The sequence below is a fragment of the Oncorhynchus gorbuscha genome, linkage group LG01, assembly GCF_021184085.1.
Source record: "Oncorhynchus gorbuscha isolate QuinsamMale2020 ecotype Even-year linkage group LG01, OgorEven_v1.0, whole genome shotgun sequence".
NCBI lineage: Eukaryota > Metazoa > Chordata > Actinopteri > Salmoniformes > Salmonidae > Oncorhynchus > Oncorhynchus gorbuscha.
Window position 1 is genome coordinate 60,466,372 of NC_060173.1, and position 23,625 is coordinate 60,489,996.

At 43.2% G+C, this 23,625-nt stretch overlaps 1 protein-coding gene across 3 annotated transcripts in view; it reads right to left on the reverse strand.

Annotated features, from left to right (window-relative positions):
* Nucleotides 1–6,904: 6,904 nt before the first annotated feature.
* osbpl5 (oxysterol binding protein-like 5) overlaps nt 6,905–23,625 on the reverse strand; it is a 120,893-nt gene continuing 104,172 nt past the window's right edge. For all 3 annotated transcript variants that reach the window (XM_046357917.1, XM_046357910.1, XM_046357922.1), the window contains 8 exons: nt 20,557–20,654; nt 14,087–14,176; nt 13,362–13,495; nt 13,084–13,263; nt 12,680–12,815; nt 12,201–12,315; nt 11,571–11,673; nt 6,905–9,729 (listed from right to left, as the gene is read on the reverse strand). In XM_046357917.1, coding sequence (XP_046213873.1) covers nt 9,594–9,729; nt 11,571–11,673; nt 12,201–12,315; nt 12,680–12,815; nt 13,084–13,263; nt 13,362–13,495; nt 14,087–14,176; nt 20,557–20,654 — 992 coding nt within the window. In that variant the 3' untranslated portion in view covers nt 6,905–9,593. The remainder of the gene's footprint in view (nt 9,730–11,570; nt 11,674–12,200; nt 12,316–12,679; nt 12,816–13,083; nt 13,264–13,361; nt 13,496–14,086; nt 14,177–20,556; nt 20,655–23,625) is intronic.

Genomic DNA, 23,625 nt, shown 5'->3' on the forward strand with positions numbered 1-23,625 from the left:
GGTTGATACATTTGATTTCCATTGATAATTTTTGTGTGATTTTGTTGTCAGCACATTCAACTATGTGAAGAAAAAAGTATTTAATAAGAATATTTAATTCATTCAGATCTAGGATGTGTTATTTTAGTGTTCCTTTTAGGAGGAGTGTATTTTGACCGTGAGCTGGACAATTATTGTTTTAGGAAAGTAAAAAACTATACAAATAAAATTGGCTATGAATTGTGTACTTGTAATTTGTTATAGGGTGTTTTTAAGGACAAGTAAATGTGACTCATTTGGCCAATGTCCCTCGTTTATTGATGGCTCTGGCTGCGCGCCAGGTCGGATCTGAATACATATGGATGTCTGGTCTATTTCTCAAATGTACATTTCTAAAATCTTCCCCGTGGCGTTGTCCAGCACCAAATTGTTCTAATGGAAACCCTGGCACACACACTGGCAAAGATTTTCTGTCAGGCTGGCAGACACTGGAATACGTTTCTGAGTGACATGGGTGCTTTTTGCATTTTTTTTGTGGGACTGCATAAAAATGTCTGGAACGTAAAATAACGGTATTAACCGGGTTCCCATGCTTTTTAAAATAACGGTTCTGTTCAGGAACAGTTTAGATTACTTTCGCATGTGGTTCTGATTCTGTGTCTCTGAAAAAATATATTTTTCAGTTTTGTTCCCTGAACCGGTTCCAGCCCCTGGAGCCAACTGCTGACTTTCTGAGGTCGTTGGTTGGAGTGTTATATATATTCAGGGCAGATAGCCATAGTTTCAATCGGTCCGGTTCATTCAATGGAAGTTTGAAAGATTATAGCCGACCACTTCCTTGGTTTGTTATTTGCATATTTTTACAGTACACCCACAAACTATATGCATACCATGGCAAATTACAAGAGAAAAGCAATACGGTTTCTATTAACACATTATTTCCCCTTGCTTCTAGCCTAGCATTTGGTTTGCAACAGCGGGGGGTTGTATAAACCTTGATGTCTGCCTCTCTGACCTCGGCAACAATGTTGCAATGTAGAAATGTGATCTCCCCTGGCTGGAGCCTACCATAAAGAGTGAACGATGTCCTGATGAGACAGCAGCTTTTCTGACCAGACCCAGGCAAAATAATGCATCAGCGTTATTATTATAGAAATATCCAAAGAAAAGTCCACATAAAACAGCTAAAACTGACAGAAATTAAGCTAGTTTGCTGTAATTTTATCTACAAAAGCTATCTAACAAGTCAATGGCTAGCTAGCAAGGGACATAACGTAAGTCCACAGATGAAAGGTTAGCCAGTCTGGATAAGCAACCATTTTTGTTCTGAATATTTCCTTTGGTGGAAGGCTGAAATAGCAGAAATGTATTTATCAAAATACATTTTCTTCTGAAAATACATCACTCATTGTTTTATATGTTGGTAACCAGTTTATAAAAGCAATAAGGCACCTCAGGGGTTTGTGGTAAATGGCTAATATACAATTCCCACAAAAACCTGTGGGATATTGGTCAAATAACACACAAGAATGCAAGTCACAATGGAATAATCTTGATAGGAATGACCCCTATAAAACCCCCGATGAAGCAGCCACACTTTAAACAGTCAAAATGCTTTGACTTTTTAGTGTGGTTGCAACACACTAACAGTGTAATTAATACATTTCAGATATGCTTTCGTGAAACAAAATCCATAGGTTGTGTTTATGAAAGTCTTAGGTGACATTAGAATACCCAAAAATATATATTTCAAATAATACACTAGCATTTCCATTATTTTTAAATTACTGTGTCAAAAAAAAACTAAAACACAAAATTTCAATTGTTCATTTATATTTGTGAAGTGCCTTTGTTTCAACTATGAAATAGAAATCATATGTGTTGGAATGCAGTAACAGCTTTTTTTGTAAAGTCAACAAAATAAATAAAAATAAACACCAAGACACATGGTCAGTCAGAGGGGGGGTCAAATGATGAAAGCACCAGTAGTCTAAACATCATAATAAGCGCCAAGTGGGCTTGATAAATTGTGAAAATCAGTACAAAAGCAACAATGGCATTATAATGAATAGAAGTGTTGATATGACAAATAAAAAACGGTGTTCGTGCTTACATGGTGTGCAGTCTTCCCGCAATAGCATCAGTTGGAGCTTGTCCATGTCACATAATGAAAGCTGGTGAGATAATCTAGTTGTTTGCTTAAGATGTAGGGCCTGCTCTCTGTGACATTTGTGCTGATAATCAGCCCGTAGCATTGTTACCAGATTGTTCATTCCAAACAGTGCTGTCCCTTCTTCTCTCCTGTCTCACCGTCTCATTTGGGGGTGGCGTGGGCACCTACTCAGTGTTCTGGCTTTTTTTGTTGTGCTTAGGCCTTGGAGGTGTAGGGTTCAGGTTCAGAATCAGATGAATTCATCATTAGAGATGTCATGATACATTTCTTACCCACCATCTGAGTCGTTTTCGTTCACATTTTGTAGTCTTCTTGCACTGTCAAATACGCACTGTGTAGTCCACGTAGGCCTGAGTAGACTGATAAGACTGTTTGGATTCGGTGGACTGATATATTGTAGGGTACATACCGTTTTGAGATTGTAATTGGAATAGATCAATACAGTAGAATGGCCTGCCCTGTTCTGGTAATTACATAATTGTGCATTGTTCGCATCCACTCGCTCATTAACTCACCCTTTCTCCCCCATCATACTGTCAGGCACCTTCAACTGTCAAGAGAGAGTGGTGAGCCCATTATCCGGAGGAGCCGCAACAGGGGAAAACCATTCCAAAAAATGACCTAAAAACGGGGTTATAATTCCAGTTCTGTTTGTGATATTAAGATTTGAACAAAGACAGTTTGTTACAAAGACTTATTTAGGAAAAGTCAAGGTGGAAAAGACTAAAAATGTTAGAGTAAATACATTTTCTATTATTCATGAGCGGATGACTTATTTAGCGGTTGTTATTTAGCCTTACTGCAGCCTAAGACTTAGCAACCGGTACATACGGTAGCTACTTTTAACAAGCCTATTTAAAACAAAGTGAGGGAAAAGTCTGCAGTATAGCAGCATTTCATTGTAGTAAAGGATTACACCAAAAAATGTGGAATGCAAACTCTGGAAACAGCGGTTTGCTTACCTTAGCTTGACAATGAATATGACATACCACTTGAAAACAGTAAGTTAGCCTACTTTGTTTTTCTAGTTGCATGCTAAAACATTGACAGGCTTTATACTGCACATTGTTGAAGAAGCGTTTCAAATGAAAGCACATATTACACTGGGTTTACATGATATTTTGCATAGATCTGATCAAATACATAATAAAAGAAAGCCAAAGGCTTTAAACCAAATGCTTATTTCTTGAGTGATGTTGTTGGTAGCAATGAAGACATGGTTTTCATAGAAACCCGTGAGTCATTTTGACATGACCCAATATATATATTTGTTTTATTTATTTAACTAGTCAAGTCAGTTAAGAACAAATTCTTATTTACAATGATGGCCTAGGAACAGTGTTCAGGGGCAGAACGACAGATTTCTACCTTGTCAGCTCGGGGATTTGATCTAGAAACCTTTCGGATACTGGCCCAGCGTTCTAACCACTAGGCTACCTGCCGCCCCATATCCATGAGTTATTTTCATATCCCAATGACAGAGATACTGTGTCCCTGAGCGTGTGCGTGTAAGATAACAGAGGGAGACTTGTCACATCAGTGTGTGTGTAAAATATACCACTGATTTTAGGGAGCATCCTCAGGGTGTGTGGTCAGCAGGAGTTGCAGGCAAAGCTTATATCCTTTGAATAACAGGCATGTGTTGAGGCCAGTGTGTTTAGCTGAAGAATCTTTCTCGTAATCCCTCAGCCATTCCTTTCCTTTTCCTCCACACACACACACACACACACACACACACACACACACACACACACACACACACACACACACACACACACACACACACACACACACACACACACACACACACACACACAGCTGTACTGACACGCCCCTCTTAGCAGGCCTCAGATCAGCCCTGGGACATTGTGGGAAGGCTCCCTAGGCTAAAGTACTTGCCCTATGCATCCATGATCCATAAGTTACCTAATGGCTACAGAACTTGTCCTAGTAAATACATTGTTTATGTATTACCTAACTTGCCCTATAGATTGATTTATCTTTTTTCTACCATATAGCAACAGCTAAATGTTGATGGATTTGGATGACTCTGCCCTAGACCACTCTCTATGCTCTTGTCACTGTGCTTTTAGTCATTGGGCTTCCTTGAGTCACTTTTGGAAAGTTAAGCCAACAACGCTCTCTAGTGGAGATCAGAGGACTAACACAGGGGGTCAGTTCTGCAGTTGTCTGTATGGGCTTCACTACTTACCAGAGCCACAAAGTCAGAAGGCCCGTGTACTCGACCAATCAGAAGAGGAAGTGTGATGACTTGTATTCTGGTCTGCAGGAAACACCTAACTTTCAAAATGGCATATCTCAAGTTCAAGTTTGAAGTTCAATGTGATTTTCTGGATTTTTTTTCTCTCATTTTGTCTGTCATAGTTGAAGTGTATCTATGATGAAAGTTACAGTGGGAGGACTTGCACAATTGGTGGCTGACTAAACACTCTTTTGCCCCACTGTACATTCAGGAAACATAATGGGAAATGTCAATGAAATTCAGAACATTGAGAAAGGACAAAAGTTTAGGGCAAAAGGGTAAATTGTGTTTTCTTTTTTAGATAAGAGTAGCAAAGTTTCGCTATTAGTTATCTAAAATGAGCTAGCAAGCATAAGGGATTCCATTCCAAGCACAGAGTTATTCTATTGGATAGAGCAACGTCGTTAGTTTCCCTACAAGCCTTTCCTCTAATAGTAACATATACTATTCTTGACCTTCAACAGAAGCACAGCCTTCGGCATGAAAAAAAAATCAGTTGGGAGAGTAAAAGTCTCCCGTTTAAATTGTGTTCCATTTTTAAGACAAAGACGTATGAACGCCACCAGAGGAAAGACGGACAAACAAAAGCCAGAGACAAATGCTGCTGAAAGGAACAAGGCAGTAAGTTCAAAGACAGGTCACTGTCACTTACACCATACACTTTGACAACATTATTTTCATGTTAGTAATGTTGAAGTGCTAACTTTACAATGGAATGTTCCTCAACAAAATTGAAGAAGGGGACGTTAAACGTCTGTCCCAACTCTGTGGTCAATAAAGACCCCATGGGGCGGGGTGCTTATTGTCCTGTTTTAACTGCATATGTTTATCAAACTGTAAAAAAGTCCAACGAAGTGACTTTGGCGTAGGATAGTCCAATTAAATTAAATTAAAAATACAAATAGAGTATGTACAGTGCCTTGCGAAAGTATTCGGCCACCTTGAACTTTGCAACCTTTTGCCACATTTCAGGCTTCAAACATAAAGATACAAAACTGTCTTTTTTTTGTGAAGAATCAACAACAAGTGGGTCACAATCATGGAGTGGAACGACATTTATTGGATATTTCAAACTTTTTTAACAAATCAAAAACTGAAAAATTGGGCGTGCAAAATTATTCAGCCCCTTTACTTTCAGTGCAGCAAACTCTCTCCAGAAGTTCAGTGAGGATCTCTGAATGATCCAATGTTGACCTAAATGACTAATGATGATAAATACAATCCACCTGTGTGTAATCAAGTCTCCGTATAAATGCACCTGCACTGTGATAGTCTCAGAGGTCCGTTAAAAGCGCAGAGAGCATCATGAAGAACAAGGAACACACCAGGCAGGTCCGAGATACTGTTGTGAAGAAGTTTAAAGCCGGATTTGGATACAAAACGATTTCCCAAGCTTTAAACATCCCAAGGAGCACTGTGCAAGCGATAATATTGAAATGGAAGGAGTATCAAACCACTGCAAATCTACCAAGACCTGGCCGTCCCTGTAAACTTTCAGCTCATACAAGGAGAAGACTGATCAGAGATGCAGCCAAGAGGCCCATGATCACTCTGGATGAACTGCAGAGATCTACAGCTGAGGTGGGACACTCTGTCCATAGGACAACAATCAGTCATATATTGCACAAATCTGGCCTTTATAGAAGAGTGGCAAGAAGAAAGCCATTTCTTAAAGATATCCATAAAAGTTGTCGTTTAAAGTTTGCCACAAGCCACCTGGGAGACACACCAAACATGTGGAAGAACGTGCTCTGGTCAGATGAAACCAAAATTGAACTTTTTGGCAACAATGCAAAACGTTATGTTTGGCGTAAAAGCAACACAGCAGATCACCCTGAACACACCATCCCCACTGTCAAACATGGTGGTGGCAGCATCATGGTTTGGGCCTGCTTTTATTCAGCAGGGACAGGGAAGATGGTTAAAATTGATGGGAAGATGGATGGAGCCAAATACAGGACCATTCTGGAAGAAAACCTGATGGAGTCTGCAAAAGACCTGAGACTGGAACGGAGATTTGTCTTCCAACAAGACAATGATCCAAAACATAAAGCAAAATCTACAATGGAATGGTTCAAAAATAAACATATCCAGGTGTTAGAATGGCCAAGTCAAAGTCCAGACCTGAATCCAATCGAGAATCTGTGGAAAGAACTGAAAACTGCTGTTCACAAATGCTCTCCATCCAAACTCACTGAGCTCGAGCTGTTTTGCAAGGAGGAATGGGATAAAATTTCAGTCTCTGCAAAACTGATAGAGACATACCCCAAGCGACTTACAGCTGTAATCGCAGCAAAAGGTGGCGCTACAAAGTATTAACTTAAGGGGGCTGAATAATTTTGCACGCCCAATTTTTCAGTTTTTGATTTGTTAAAAAAGTTTGAAATATCCAATAAATGTCGTTCCACTTCATGATTGTGTCCCACTTGTTGATTCTTCACAATAAAATACAGTTTTATATCTTTATATTTGAAGCCTGAAATGTGGCAAAAGGTCGCAAAGTTCAAGGGGGCCGAATACTTTCGCAAGGCACTGTAAGTGTGGATAGGGTGGTGAGTTTCCCCTTACACTTTAAAGAGCTTTGGGTGTCTAGAGATAGCTCAATCAATTATTACCATTACATGTTTTGCCATCGTCCAGACCATGCTTTGTAGACGGAAACTGGTACAAAATACCAAAAAGGTGTCAAAAGAAAAAATGAAGTGGTTATAAAGTGTTTCCGAAATAATCTGATGGTGAAACTTACATCCAGAGAAGCAAGGCGACACAACGTCCGCATTCTTGACAGTCAGGACAATCCTTGTACTGCAGACACATTCTTTTTGTAGTTGACATTGTTTATTTAGCAAGCAGTAGGCATTTATCATTCAATTAAGTGGAGTTTTATAGTTACGTGATGACATCAAGGGACCGGCGGACCTTAAATTATTCGCCAATCATTTATAAAAAATAAAAAAAAAGTTTCCATCATCATTTGTCGGATAAACCTGGGTCTATGGAAATCTGCCTAGTGTCTACTAGCTATGCTGTAGGACTTTCCTTGCGACACTTTATAACCAGATGTGACTTTCAGCACTGACCATTTTGTGGAGAAACTCAATCAAAAGAGCATGAATGGGTGTCCAGTCAAAATGTCAATGTTTACTGTAGTGCTACAGTATGCAACAGGTATGATTTTTTTTTTTTTTTTTTAGCAAAATCATGTTCTTTCATTCTCATATGACAAAAAGATCTGTGTACATGACAGTAGAGTGCAAAACAAAAGAACAAACCGTGAATCAAAGCATTCAAAGTCAAATTCCTACTTCCTTCATCTCCTTTTCCCCATTGGGTGCCTGGACAAGGGCAAGTTTACACCAACCAAAGAGTTTGGTTTTTCAATATTGACCCTAATATTTGACTCCAACTTGCCTGACTGTCCGTACGTACAAGTAACATCCCAAGGCTAGATCACAGACCTGGTTCTCCTGGTACACCTAGCTCATGTTCAATAGGGTACAACCCCGTTTTAAAACGGAACAGAAATTAGTGTCAAGTCCAGTGTCCCTCCCTGTTTCAGTCCATTTTCCTGTTTGGTGCCTAATGAACAAGGGAGAACAAACTTACTCGCGATTGTCACCACTTGCATCCATCTTCCAAATGGAGTATGATCCGTAAATCAAGGTGAATCACACAATAAATACATTCTGAATCTCATTGGTAACACAGTGCTTGTGTGTGTGTGTGTGTGTGTGTGCTCCAGACAAATATATACATACGGGTATATTGACCCCCAGTAATCACATCGAGAACAGTTCTACCAAACAGTGCCGTCTGAAGTACATTACACACCCGACCCATCAACAACCTCATTATCCTATACCTTTAACAGTCTTTCTTTGTTTCCTTTCTTCTCTTCCCCGGTTCATTCTCTCTACACCGCCAATCATCTGTCCTCTTTGGCTGATTGTCTACACCAGAGCAGTGCTACAAATCCATTCCCTGATGGCGCGACAGGCATACACAGACAGACCCACATCCCTTTTACCTTTCTAACCTGCCTCTCTCTGCCTACCCTTCGTTTATATATGTCAATATAAACACACACACACACAAACCTGTAAACAAGTACTCTTTACCTTTCAGGTTATAAATACTGTTTTGGTAAAATCATCATCATCATTATTATTATTAAAGATGCACTACGCAGAAATCATTTCCTGGTTGCAAAAATTATAATTTGCCAAATTTCAGTTTATGTGACAAAACAAGCAAGTATAGTGTAGAGTATAATTGTACCATCTAAACCGCTGGCAAATATATTTCGTATTTTCAGCTGTTTGAAGCTAGTGTACAAAACCGAAAGCAAAAAGACGCAAAAACAAAACTTAATGGGAAGCATAGAAATAAAGCACATAGAACATATCTACGGCTTGCTTTCAATCAGTGACAGATCTATAGCACATATTTCTATGTGAATTTGGTCAGATCGCCCAAAAAGTGACATATTATAGATCTACACAAAAAGACAATTGCATTATTGGAAGTTTCTTATCTCAAGTTTACTTTGTTTTGTCGATGTCACATTGTTTTCTCTTCTTTTTGGCTTCAGCGTTAAGGCCCAAAGTCTGTAGTGAAGGTGGACTATTAAGGACTCAAAGCCGTAGTCCATCAATGCCCATAGGGCCTACTGTACGTACACACAACACACACACACACACACAATAGTATTGCAGGGGGAGTATAAAAAGTACACATCCATTAATAAAAGACAGGTGGAACATTCTCTTCTGTAAAACAATAATTCCTTCTCATTCCTATTTAAAAAAGCTAATTCAGTCCCTATTCTCTCATTCATCTTTTTTTTTTAAAACACCCCCAGTCAGTCCACTCTTTCTTTTTTGATCTTTTTTTGATCTCTTTCTGTCGTGGTCTTCTCAGTCCAAAGTGCTTGGGTGCCGTGCTGTCTGGCTACACTGGAGGGCGCTCTGCTCCGCTCTGGTTGGCAGGTGAGTGGTGGCTGTGGGTGGCTGTGTTTATTGCTATGGCATCTGTGGCCCTCCCGTATCAGGAGAACAGGACGAAGCTGCCCCTCCATCTAATAGTTAAGGTCAGGGTTAATAGGGAGTGTTGAGCTGATCCTAGATCCGTGCCTGGGGGGGGAGGGGAGGGGGGGGGTAACTTCTGTTGCAGGGTAGTTCAGGTGAAAATGTAGTTGAGGAAGAGTTGGGAGAGCAGGAGGACACACAGGATGAAACAGTGGCGTCCAGTTGGCGTCACATTGTCCTCAGTCTCCTGACGACGGCCCAGTTGACGACCCAACGCTATCAGGTTCCTACGGAAGGACAGGCGGGAGAGTTTCAGTCATCTATCAAACTTCTAAAATCTGTCCTTTCCCAGCATTGGTATGACCTACAACAACTTGAAATCCTGCTAAAACTGAAGGTGCCCGAATTGACCAGGAGGGGACAGAGTTGCTCTGTCATCTCCATCTTGCAGCGTCCTGTTTATTTTGTGCACAGTGCCTTCAGAAACAATTCAGACCCCATGACTTTTTCCACACTTTGTTAGGTTACAGCCTTATTCTAATTGATTAAATCGCTTTTTCCCCTCATCAATCTATACACACAATACCCCCATAATGACAAAGCCAAAACAGGTTTTTAGAAAATTTGAAATATCACATTTACATAAGTATTCAGACCCTTTACTCAGTACTTTGTTGAAGCACCTTTGGCAGCGATTACAGCCTTCTTGGGTATGACGCTACAAGCTTGGCACACCTTAATTTGGGGAGTTTCTCCCATTCTTCTCTGCATATCCTCTCAAGCTCTGTCAGCTTGGATGGGGAGTGTTGCTGCACAACCATTTTCAGGTCTCTCCAGAGATGTTTGATCGGGTTCAAGTCCAGGCTCTGGCTGGGCCACTCAAGGACATTCAGAGACTTGTCCCAAAGCCACTCCTGTGTTGCTTTGTGTGTGTGCTCAGGGTCATTGTCCTGTTGGAAGGTGAACCTTCGCCCCTTGTCTGAGGTCTTGAGCGCTCTGGAGCAGGTTTTCATCAAGGATCTCTCTGTACTTTGCTCCGTTCTTTGCCTCGACCCTGACTAGTCTCCCAGCCCCTACCACTGAAAAACATCTCCATAGCATTATGGTGTCACCACAATGCTTCACCGTAGGGATGGTGCCAGGTTTCTTCCAGACGTGACGCTTGGCATTCAGGCCAAAGAGTTCAATCTTGGTTTCATCAGACCAGAGAATCTTGTTTCTCATGGTGTGAGAGTCTTTAGGTGCCTTTTGGCAAACTCCAAGCTGTCATGTGCCTTTTCCTGAGGAGTAGCTTCCGTCTGGCCACTACCACCAATGCCTGATTGGTGGAGTGCTACAGAGATGGTTGTCCTTCTGGAAGGTTCTCCCATCTCGACAGAGGAACTCTGGAGCTCTGTCAGAGTGACCATCATGTTCTTGGTTACCTCCCTGACCAAGGCCCTTCTCCTCCAATTGCTCAGTTTGGCCGGGCGGCCAGCTCTAGGAAGAAACTTGGTGGTTCCAAACTTCTTCCGTTTAAGAATGATTGAGGCCACTGTGTTCTTAGGGACCTTCAATGCTGTAGGAATGTTTTGGTACCCTTCCCCAGATCTATGCCTCGACACAATCCTGTCTCGGAGCTCTATGGACAGTTCCTTTGACCTCATGGCTTGGTTTTGCTCTGACATGCACTGTCAACCTTATATAGACAGGTGTGTGCCTTTCCAAATCATGTCCAATCAATTGAATTTACCACAGGTGGACTCCAATCAAGTTGTAGAAACATCAAGGATGATCAATGGAAACAGGATGTGCCTGAGATCAATTTCGAGTCTCATAGTAAAGAGTCTGAATACTTACGTAGATAAGGTATTACTGTTTTTATTTGCAAACATTTTCGTTTGGTCATTATGGGGTATTGTGTAGATTGCTGAATATGATTTTTTTATTTAACCCATTTCAGATTAAGGCTGTAACGTAACAAAATGTCAAAAGTCAAGGGGTCTGAATTCTTTCCGAAGGTACGGTACGTGTGTGTGGTTGTGCCCTTGGACAAGGCACTTTACCCTAATTGCTCCTGTAAGTCCCTCTGGATAAGAGTGTCTGCTAAATTATATTTTATGTTTAAAAAATGTGTGTGCTCTCTTACCTCTGGATGTCTTGCTGTGTCTTCTGTATGGATGCGATGGAGGCCTCTATGAGGGCAATGTCCTTCACTTCCTTGTTGCACCGTGTACACTGGCTCGGGTACCCTAGTAATGTGACAAGGGAGGGAAAATCTATGTTTGGTTTACTGATAGTCTGAGGATATGTATGAGCATCATGAGTTGTGTGTGTATGTACATGCCTGCATGTGAGCAAGTGTGTGTTTTTGACTTACCTTCATTGTCAGAGGACTCGTATGTAGGTTCTGACGTGGTGAATGTGTGCGTCTTACCTTCATTATCAGAGGACTCGTGTGTAGGTTCTGACGTGGTGAATGTGTGCGTCTTACCTTCATTATCAGAGGACTCGTGTGTAGGTTCTGACGTGGTGAATGTGTGCGTCTTACCTTCATTATCAGAGGACTCGTGTGTAGGTTCTGACGTGGTGAATGTGTGCATCTTACCTTAATTATCAGAGGACTCGTGTGTAGGTTCTGACGTGGTGAATGTGTGAGTCTTACCTTCATTATCAGAGGACTCGTGTGTAGGTTCTGACGTGGTGAATGTGTGAGTCTTACCTTCATTATCAGAGGACTCGTGTGTAGGTTCTGACGTGGTGAATGTGTGAGTCTTACCTTCATTATCAGAGGACTCGTGTGTAGGTTCTGGTGTAGTGCTGCTGCTCTCAGTGTTCTGGCTGCAGCTAGATGGCTGGCTGCTGCCTTTCCTGTGTTTCCCATTCACCTGGGCCTGAGACACGGACATGCCAAACACACACACACACACACACACACACACACACACACACACACACACACACACACACACACACACACACACACACACACACACACACACACACACACACACACACACACACACACACACACACACACACACACACACACACACACAAGTAATGTCCAATTTTCACAAAACTATACATTGAAGCCAGACTATTGTAAATGGTATACCCAATATGGTAACTGGTCCACAAACACCAGAAGACTGCGTCGAGTGTCCAGTCTAATTGAAATTCTATGATTAGAACTAGTCAGTTTGGCAAAGAAACCAAGATGGAAAGAGGGAACATTTGTGTGTCTCTCTCGCTTACCTTCTGCTGGCTAGCCCAGGCTGAGGCACGGCTGTACGCCAGTCCTTTATGTCGTCTCTGTGATTTCTCCTTGGTCTGGATCACCCCGTGCTTCTCAAACTGCACCAGACAGCGTTCAGGGTCCCACGGCCGTGTGCTGGAGGGAGGGAGGGAGGGAGGGAGGGAGGGAGGGAGGGAGGGAGGGAGGGAGGGAGGGAGGGAGGGAGGGAGGGAGGGAGGGAGGGAAAGTTCACATACATACCAGATCTTCAGGTGGGGAAATGTATTCTGAGGTTTGTGTGCCAGTGTGGATGCAATGTCTGTATTAGTCCTGTTATATTTGTAATGCCATTTGGTGTGTGTGTGTGTACGCACTCTATCTATCTGTGTGTGTATGACCACTTGGTGGTGTGCTGTGTCCATACTCTATGTGTGTGTATGTCCATTCGTTGGTGACAGAGTCCAGGTTGAAGAGTCTGGGGCGCCAAGGTTGGTCTCCACGGTCTTTGGCCTGATTCCTCTGAGCCTCCTCCAGTACAAACTTCTCCTGGGTTGCCTGGTTCTGGTCACGGTCCACTATAGCACTGGTCACATGCTGCCACAGCCTGCAAGGCACACATACACAGACAAAGGTCTTAGGAAAGCTTCCATCCAATGTATGTAAAAGCCTGCAGACAGAACACTGTGGTGTGTGTGTCCTTACCTCTCCGACTCAAACTGCCCTTGCTGGTCCAGCTGTACTACCTGCCTCTTCAGTCTGGTGCTGCGGACCTCTGGAGTAGGGTTCCACAGGTGCTCCTGCTGCCCTGACTTCTCCTGTAGGAACACCTCACCATCCTGATCTCACACACACACACACACACACACACACACACACACACACACACACACACACACACACACACACACACACACACACACACACACACACACACACACACACACACACACACACACACACACACACACACACACACACACACACACACACACACACAAGTTTTGTGCTATTTACACATATGCCTTATTTTGGTACATTGCCAATGCTATTGTATGTTCTCCGTCCGTCCGTCCATCCATCCATCCATATCAACACGTCATATCAGAACACCTCTTGCTGACCTCCCCTCCTGGAGATACACCTTTCATTCCTGACAACAACACACAGACACTTTCAATAACAAACAGGGGAGAGATGGGGATATAGTGTGTGTGTGTGTGTGTGTGTGTGTGTGTGTGTGTGTGTGTGTGTGTGTGTGTGTGTGTGTGTGTGTGTGTGTGTGTGTGTGTGTGTGTGTGTGTGTGTGTGTGTGTGTGAGAGAGAGAAAGAAAGAAAGAGAGGGATATTGTGATAGCACATGCACATAAGAGAGAGTGAGAGAGGGTGAGGGAGGGGAGAGAGAGGGAGATGCAAGCATGTACTCTTACCCAGTGTCCGTCCACAGTGGCCAGCAGCTCGTCTCCCTGCTGGATCTTTCCCGAGATCACGTTCACACTGCTGGAGCCTCCCAGGAAGGGCTACAATACAGAGAGAGAAGACTGTCCCCTACAGGTGACTAGAGCAAGAACAGAACAACCCTGATCCTAGACCTTATGAGCCAACTTGATCTGAATCTACCGCATGTAATGATATAGTGCCAGTTCTTCCGGGTTGGAGCGAGCGGTCGCATCGGCACTTCGCTCCGCAGGTAGTATAACTTTTTCATTACATTTCATTATAGCACAACGGTTTGATTTGTCTAATCTTAGCAATTTCTTCTTAGCTAGCTACATAGCCTTCTTTGTATCAAAGATAATTGCGTAATTATCGTATTTCGCCGTCCTAACGTAGTCTTCACTGCTCTGCCCAGCAGCTAGCCAGCTAGCTAACGTCCACCGATTAGCTGCACTGTAGAAACTATTACACTCAACTGAACGACTTGATTAGTGTAGTGTTAGCTAGCTACATAGCTGTCTTTGCTGTCTTCGTATCCAAGATAATTGTGTAGTTTAGAGTGTGTAGTCTTAGAGTGATTATCTTAATTTACCGAGGTTAGCTAGCCAGCTATTTGTCGTTCTTAACGTAGGAGACTCTGCTAGCTAGCCAACAGCTAGCCAACGTCTTCTGAATAGAACTCAACAACCCGGTCGCATTCACAGGTAGTATCACATTTTCATTTCATTTCATTACAGTACAACGGTTTGATTTGTTTGATCGTAGCTAGCTACATAGCTAGCTACATAGCCGTCTTTGTATCAAAGATAATTGTGTAGTCTAGAGCGATTTTCTAGGTTAGCTAGCTAGCTATTGTCGTTCTTTTAACGCAACGTAACGTAAACACTGCTAGCTAGCCCCCGAATAGCAGCACTGTCGAAACTATTACACTCAACGGAACGACTTGATTAGTGTAGTGTCAACAACGCAGCCACTGCCAGCTAGCCTACTTCAGCAGTACTGTATCATTTTAATCATTTTAGTCAATAAGATTCTTGCTACGTAAGCTTAACTTTCTGAACATTCGAGATGTGTAGTCCACTTGTCATTCCAATCTCCTTTGCATTAGCATAGCCTCTTCTGTAGCCTGTCAACTATGTGTCTGTCTATCCCTGTTCTCTCCTTTCTGCACAGACCATACAAACGCTCCACACCGCGTGGCCGCGGCCACCCTAATCTGGTGGTCCCAGCGCGCACGACCCACGTGGAGTTCCAGGTCTCTGGTAGCCTCTGGAACTGCCGATCTGCGGCCAACAAGGCAGAGTTCATCTCAGCCTATGCCTCCCTCCAGTCCCTCGACTTCTTGGCACTGACGGAAACATGGATCACCACAGACAACACTGCTACTCCTACTGCTCTCTCTTCGTCCGCCCACGTGTTCTCGCACACCCCGAGAGCTTCTGGTCAGCGGGGTGGTGGCACCGGGATCCTCATCTCTCCCAAGTGGTCATTCTCTCTTTCTCCCCTTACCCATCTGTCTATCGCCTCCTTTGAATTCCATGCTGTCACAGTTACCAGCCCTTTCAAGCTTAACATCCTTATCATTTATCGCCCTCCAGGTTCCCTCGGAGAGTTCATCAATGAGCTTGATGCCTTGATAAGCTCCTTTCCTGAGGACGGCTCACCTCTCACAGTTCTGGGCGACTTTAACCTCCCCACGTCTACCTTTGACTCATTCCTCTCTGCCTCCTTCTTTCCACTCCTCTCCTCTTTTGACCTCACCCTCTCACCTTCCCCCTACTCACAAGGCAGGCAATACGCTCGACCTCATCTTTACTAGATGCTGTTCTTCCACTAACCTCATTGCAACTCCCCTCCAAGTCTCCGACCACTACTTTGTATCCTTTTCCCTCTCGCTCTCATCCAACACCTCCCACACTGCCCCTACTCAGATGGTATCGCGCCGTCCCAACCTTCGCTCTCTCTCCCCCGCTACTCTCTCCTCTTCCATCCTATCATCACTTCCCTCTGCTCAAACCTTCTCCAACCTATCTCCTGATTCTGCCTCCTCAACCCTCCTCTCCTCCCTCTCTGCATCCTTTGACTCTCTATGTCCCCTATCCTCCAGGCCGGCTCGGTCCTTCCCTCCCGCTCCGTGGCTCGATGACTCATTGCGAGCTCACAGAACAGGGCTCCGGGCAGCCGAGCGGAAATGGAGGAAAACTCGCCTCCCTGCGGATCTGGCATCCTTTCACTCCCTCCTCTCTACATTTTCCTCCTCTGTCTCTGCTGCTAAAGCCACTTTCTACCACTCTAAATTCCAAGCATCTGCCTCTAAATCTAGGAAGCTCTTTGCCACCTTCTCCTCCCTCTCTGCAGATGACTTCGTCAAACATTTTGAAAAGAAGGTCGACGACATCCGATCCTCGTTTGCTAAGTCAAACGACACCGCTGGTTCTGCTCACACTGCCCTACCCTGTGCTCTGACCTCTTTCTCCCCTCTCTCTCCAGATGAAATCTCGCGTCTTGTGACGGCCGGCCGCCCAACAACCTGCCCGCTTGACCCTATCCCCTCCTCTCTTCTCCAGACCATTTCCGGAGACCTTCTCCCTTACCTCACCTCGCTCATCAACTCATCCCTGACCGCTGGCTACGTCCCTTCCGTCTTCAAGAGAGCGAGAGTTGCACCCCTTCTGAAAAAACATACACTCGATCCCTCCGATGTCAACAACTACAGACCAGTATCCCTTCTTTATTTTCTCTCCAAAACTCTTGAACGTGCCGTCCTTGGCCAGCTCTCCCGCTATCTCTCTCAGAATGACCTTCTTGATCCAAATCAGTCAGATTTCAAGACTAGTCATTCAACTGAGACTGCTCTCCTCTGTATCACGGAGGCGCTCCGCACTGCTAAAGCTAACTCTCTCTCCTCTGCTCTCATCCTTCTAGACCTATCGGCTGCCTTCGATACTGTGAACCATCAGATCTTCCTCTCCACCCTCTCCGAGTTGGGCATCTCCGGCGCGGCCCACGCTTGGATTGCGTCGTACCTGACAGGTCGCTCCTACCAGGTGGCGTGGCGAGAATCTGTCTCCTCACCACGCGCTCTCACCACTGGTGTCCCCCAGGGCTCTGTTCTAGGCCCTCTCCTATTCTCGCTATACACCAAGTCACTTGGCTCCGTCATAACCTCACATGGTCTCTCCTATCATTGCTATGCAGACGACACACAATTAATCTTCTCCTTTCCCCCTTCTGATGACCAGGTGGCGAATCGCATCTCTGCATGTCTGGCAGACATATCAGTGTGGATGACGGATCACCACCTCAAGCTGAACCTCGGCAAGATGGAGCTGCTCTTCCTCCCGGGGAAGGACTGCCCGTTCCATGATCTCGCCATCACGGTTGACAACTCCATTGTGTCCTCCTCCCAGAGCGCTAAGAACCTTGGCGTGATCCTGGACAACACCCTGTCGTTCTCAACTAACATCAAGGCGGTGGCCCGTTCCTGTAGGTTCATGCTCTACAACATCCGCAGAGTACGACCCTGCCTCACACAGGAAGCGGCGCAGGTCCTAATCCAGGCACTTGTCATCTCCCGTCTGGATTACTGCAACTCGCTGTTGGCTGGGCTCCCTGCCTGTGCCATTAAACCCCTACAACTCATCCAGAACGCCGCAGCCCGTCTGGTGTTCAACCTTCCCAAGTTCTCTCACGTCACCCCGCTCCTCCGCTCTCTCCACTGGCTTCCAGTTGAAGCTCGCATCCGCTACAAGACCATGGTGCTTGCCTACGGAGCTGTGAGGGGAACGGCACCTCAGTACCTCCAGGCTCTGATCAGACCCTACACCCAAACAAGGGCACTGCGTTCATCCACCTCTGGCCTGCTCGCCTCCCTACCACTGAGGAAGTACAGCTCCCGCTCAGCCCAGTCAAAACTGTTCGCTGCTCTGGCCCCCCCCCAATGGTGGAACAAACTCCCTCACGACGCCAGGACAGCGGAGTCAATCACCACCTTCCGGAGACACCTGAAACCCCACCTCTTTAAGGAATACCTAGGATAGGATAAGTAATCCCTCTCACCCCCCCTTAAGATTTAGATGCACTATTGTAAAGTGACTGTTCCACTGGATGTCATAAGGTGAATGCACCAATTTGTAAGTCGCTCTGGATAAGAGCGTCTGATAAATGACTTAAATGTTAAATATGTAAAAATGTGTCACAGTTCGACCGGGATTTCATCTGATTGCCTTTACAAGCACATTGTCTCCATGCATGGATCGAATCCTACCGGGTCATTTTATATATTACACATCCTTTAAAGGAACATTTAAAAATAATATAACATTTTAAAAAGTACCTTTTGGATGAAACCCAACAAACTCAGTTATAATAACCGACCGTCACCACAGTTTTTATCTTGCCCCTTTACTGTTTTGTCTTTCCATTTGCTTTCATGCAATGGCTAGTTCATTTAATTCATAAAACAATTACTTTTGGGTTTTCTCGGGTGATACCGATTCCGTTATTTTGGGGGGGACAAAACGTTATCTGCTGATATACTGTTTTACAGCGGGGAAATGAAAAAGTACAATTTTCCACATAAATTGCTCTGCAAAAGAGCAATTGTCCAAGAAATATGTTTCAAATGGTGATTTCTTACATTGGGACAATAATGACATCATGGCCACAAGTGTTCAGATAACCTTTTATTTTATTTTTTAATATTGGTTATCGGTGGAATTTTCAGATGATATCGATATATCGTTAAAAGGACAATATCAGCCTATAAAGTCGGTGAAACGATACAGTTGAAGTCAGAAGTTTACATACACCATCGCCAAATACATTTCAAGTCAGTTTTTCACAATTCCTGACATTTAATCCATGTTAAAATTCTCTGTTTTAGGGTCAGTTAGGATCACCACTTTATTTTAAGAATGTGAAATGTCAGAATAATAGTAGAGAGGATTTAGTTCAGCTTTATGTTCTTTCATCACATTCCCAGTGGGTCAGAAGTTTACATACACTCAATTAGTATTTGGTAGCATTGCCTTTAAATTGCCCATTCTTCCTGACAGAGCTGGTGTAACTGAGTCAGGTTTGTAGGCCTCCTTGTTCGCACATGCTTTTATAGTTCTGCTTACAAATGTTCTATAGGATTGAGGTCAGGGCTTTGTGATGGCCACTCCAATACCTTGACTTTGTTCTGCCATTTTGCCACAACTTTGGAAGTATGCATGGGGTCATTGTGCATTTGGAAGACCCATTTGCGACTAACTTCCTGACTGATGTCTTGAGATGTTGCCTCAATATATGCACACATTTTCTACCTCATGATGCCATGATATGCTGTCCCTCCTGCAGCAAAGCACCACCACAACATGATGCTGCCAGCCCCGTGCTTCACGGTTGGGATGGTATTCTTCGGCTTGCAAGCATCCCCCTTTTTCCTCCAAACATAACGATGTTCATTATGGCCAAATAGTTCTATTTTTGTTTCATCAGACCAGAGAACATTTCTCCAAAAAGTATGATCTTTGTCCCCATGTGCAGTTGCAAACCGTAGTCTGGCTTTTTTATGGCGGTTTTGGAGAATTGGCTTCTTCCTTGCTGAGCAGCCTTTCAGGTTATGTCGATATAGGACTCATTTTACTGTGGATATAGATACTTTTGTACCTGTTTCCTCCGGCATCTTCACAAGGTCCTTTGCTGTTGTTCTGGGATTGATTTGCACTTTCCGCACCAAAGTATGTTAATCTCTAGCAGACAGAACACGTCTCCTTCCTGCGTGGTATGATGGCTACGTGGTCTCATATACTTGCGTACTATTGTTTGTACAGATGAATGTGGTACCTTCAGACTTTTGGAAATTGCTCCCAAGGATGAACCACACTTGTGGAGGTCTACATCATTTTTTCCTGGGTCTTGGCGGATTTCTTTTGCTTTTCCCCATGATGTCAAGCAAAGAGGCACTGAGTTTGAAGGTAGCCCTTGAAATACATCCACAGGTACACCTCTAATTGACTCAAATTATGTCAATTAGCCTATCAGAAGCTTTCAAAGCCATGACATCATTTTCTGGAATTTTGCAAGCTGTTTAAAGGCACAGTCAACTTTGTATGTAAACTTCTGACCCACTGGAATTGTAATACAGTGAATTATAAGTGAAATAATCTGTCTGTAAACAATTGTTGGAAAAATTACTTGTCATGCACAAAGTAGATGTCCTAGCCGACTTGTCAAAACTATAGTTTGTTAACAAGAAATTTGTGAAGTGGTTGAAAAACGAGTTTTAATGACTCCAACCTAAGTGTATGTAAACTTCCAACTTCAACTGTATATGAGCCTGCCTCTAGTTCTTTTCCCTCTCATTGCGCTTCATTGTTTCACCAAAGTATGTTTTCATGTATGTTGTATTTATTTTTCTGTACAACATGGAAAAGATGCGAACTACTAGGAAGTACACACACAAACACACACATACCTTCAACTTGAACTCCAATTCTGCCACATATTTGGTTTTCTCACACTCAATAGTGATCTTCCCTCCCAGCTCCAGTGTCATGGTGCCATACAGAATACCTAATATAGAAACAAGAAGCAACATTTACACACACGTAGAAACACTCCTATCATGAACGATATAAAAGGTCAGTGAATGCAACAGAGCCAGAACAACAGTGTAAATACAGGAGCTACAGGCAAGCCACTTCAGACAGAAGTAAGCAGTCAGTAAATGGGCCATGCTCAGTTACCATGCTCGGTTACCATGCTCGGTTACCCATCTAAATAGTAGGCATTTTGGTTATGCAAAATAAAAACGCTTGATAATTGAGGCTTTTCATCTATTTTGAATTCGCTGCACATTGAGGAAGATAATCTTTTCAGACCCAGCTGATAATCAGATGAGGGGACAATAAGGTTATTGTGCTATAACTCCTGACTAAGGGCTGTTCTTTGGCCCAAGGCAAAGCCGAGGCCCGGGAACAGCCCTTCGGAGGGAGTCATCACACGATAATCCCCGGGTACTCAAGCAATATTGCTTTTAGTAAATGGTTGCCAACATAGTTATATAAATATTAATAAGAAAGTTCTCATTAACATTTTAACGAGTAAAATTGTTTTTGCATTCTGAATGTGCAAGTCAAGCGGGTTGGTCATTTGTTAATTCTATTAATTTGACATTGCTATGCTAAACAAATCACTGGAATCTAGCTGGCATAGATTTAATGATGATGAGACAAGAACTTCCATAAATATTGATTTCATAAATATCTAATAGGCCTACATAGGCAACAACTGGTATGGTTGGCGAGTCCAAGCTAACAAAGCTAGTTGGTGACGTTAATATAGTGACGTTTTCGTTGATGGCACACGACGGGAAGAACTGTCCATGGTCCGGTGCTGCCAATAACTTGAGTGAGCTCTCACACCGGCCACTCACTGCCATGATTTCCCCTTGCCTCCAGGCCCGCATCGCACAACTTTTGCATTCTTAAGTTCCTATCCAAGCAGGCTGATCGTTATTTTCTCATGTTTTGACCCAGGTGTTAATTCAAATAAATATATTAATTTGACATTGCTTTGCTAAACAAATCACTGGCTTGTAGCTAGCTAGCAAAGCTTCAATGCTGATAAGAGACGAGAACTTCAATAAATAATGATTTAATACACTGAACAAAAATATCAACGCAACATACAACAATTTCAAAGATTTCACTGAGTTACACTTCATAAGGAAATCAGTCAATTGAAAAATTCACTAGGCCCGAACCAATGGATTTCACGACTGGGAATACAGATGCGCATCTGTTGGTCACAGATACCTTTAAAAAAAAGGTACGGGAGTGGATCAGAAAACCAGTCAAGTATCTGGTACCACCATTTGCACCATGCAGCGCAACACATCTCCTTTGCATGGAGTTGATCAGGCTGTTGATTGTGGCCTGTGGAATGTTGTCCCACTCCTCTTCAATGGGTGTGCAAAGTGGCAGAACATATGACGGGAACTGGAACACGCTGTTGAACACGTCGATTCAGAGCATCCCAAACATGCTCAATGGGTTTCATGTCTGAGTATGCAGGCCACGGAAGAACTGGGACATTTTCAGTTTCCAGAAATTGTGTACAGATCCTTGTGACGTGGGGCCGTGCATTATCATGCTGAAACATGAGGTGATGGCGGCGGATGAATGGCACGACAATGGCCTCAGGATCTCATCACGATATACAGTGGGGCAAAAAAGTATTTAGTCAGCCACCAATTGTGCAAGTTCTCCCACTTAAAATGATGAGAGGCCTGTAATTTTCATCACAGGTACACTTCAACTATGACAGACAAAATGAAAAAAAAAAAAATCCAGAAAATCACATTCATCTTTAGGAGACAGACTGCGTCTCCTCCTTGAGCGGTATGACGGTTGCGTGGTCCCATGGTGTTTAAACTTGCATACTATTGTTTGTACAGATGAACGTGGTACCTTCAGGCGTTTGGAAATTGCAAATTATGTCAATTAGCCTATCAGAAGCTTCCGAAGCCATGTCATCATTTTCTGGAATTTTCCAAGCTGTTTAAAGGCACAGTCAACGTAGTTTATGTCACCTTCTGACCCACTGGAATTGCGATACAGTGAATTATAAGTGAAATAATTTGTCTGTAAACAATTATTGGAAAAATGACTTGTGTCATGCACAAAGTAGATGTCCTAATCGACTTTCCAAAACTATAGTTTGTTAACAAGAAATTTGGGAAGTGGTTGAAAAACTAGTTTTAATTACTCCAACCTAAGTATGTAAACTTCCGACTTCAACTGTATTATGAAAGTACGACAAAGACCATTACGCAGGCACTGGAATAAGCAGATCAGAAAAGACAAGCCTTTAACACTAGAACCACTAAAGCAGCCATTTAAAAAAAAAAATAATCCCCCACTCCGTCATTGACTTTTCCTAAATAAGTTTATAACACACTGTCATTGTTAGAATCTTAATATCACAAACGGAACTGGAGTTATAACCAGTTTTAGGAGGGAATGTCATTATTTGAATGGTTTTCCCCAGTTGTCCCTCTTTCTCCTTGTCTCCTTCTCCTGACACTGGAACATGCAGTGCCCAGCTGATAATCACCCAGATAACTCCCTCGAAACTGAACCTAAACTAATTTCACACACATAACAGATGAAATAAATGAAGTTAAGTATGATGGGGAGAAAAGGTAAGTTGATGAGTGAAGGGACGTGAGCAATGTATAATTATGGAATCACCAATCACCAATTGTGACTGAATTACATGGCGGGTCTTTCTATATTGCATTGATCGATTGTAATTATAATCTTTAAAACAGTATGAATCAAAGCAGTCTTATCATTCTACTCTGGCCTACTCGGATTAGGCTACACAGTGGGAGCGTGCGTAATTGTACTTGCTGAACAATTCAATATCTTGTAAAATGTCGATATTGGGCAACAGGTGAGAGAGTGTTGGAGAATGTGGTGATGGGACTTATGGAACCTTATGTTGGCAAGGGGACAAACGTCACCGTGGACTTTTTCTT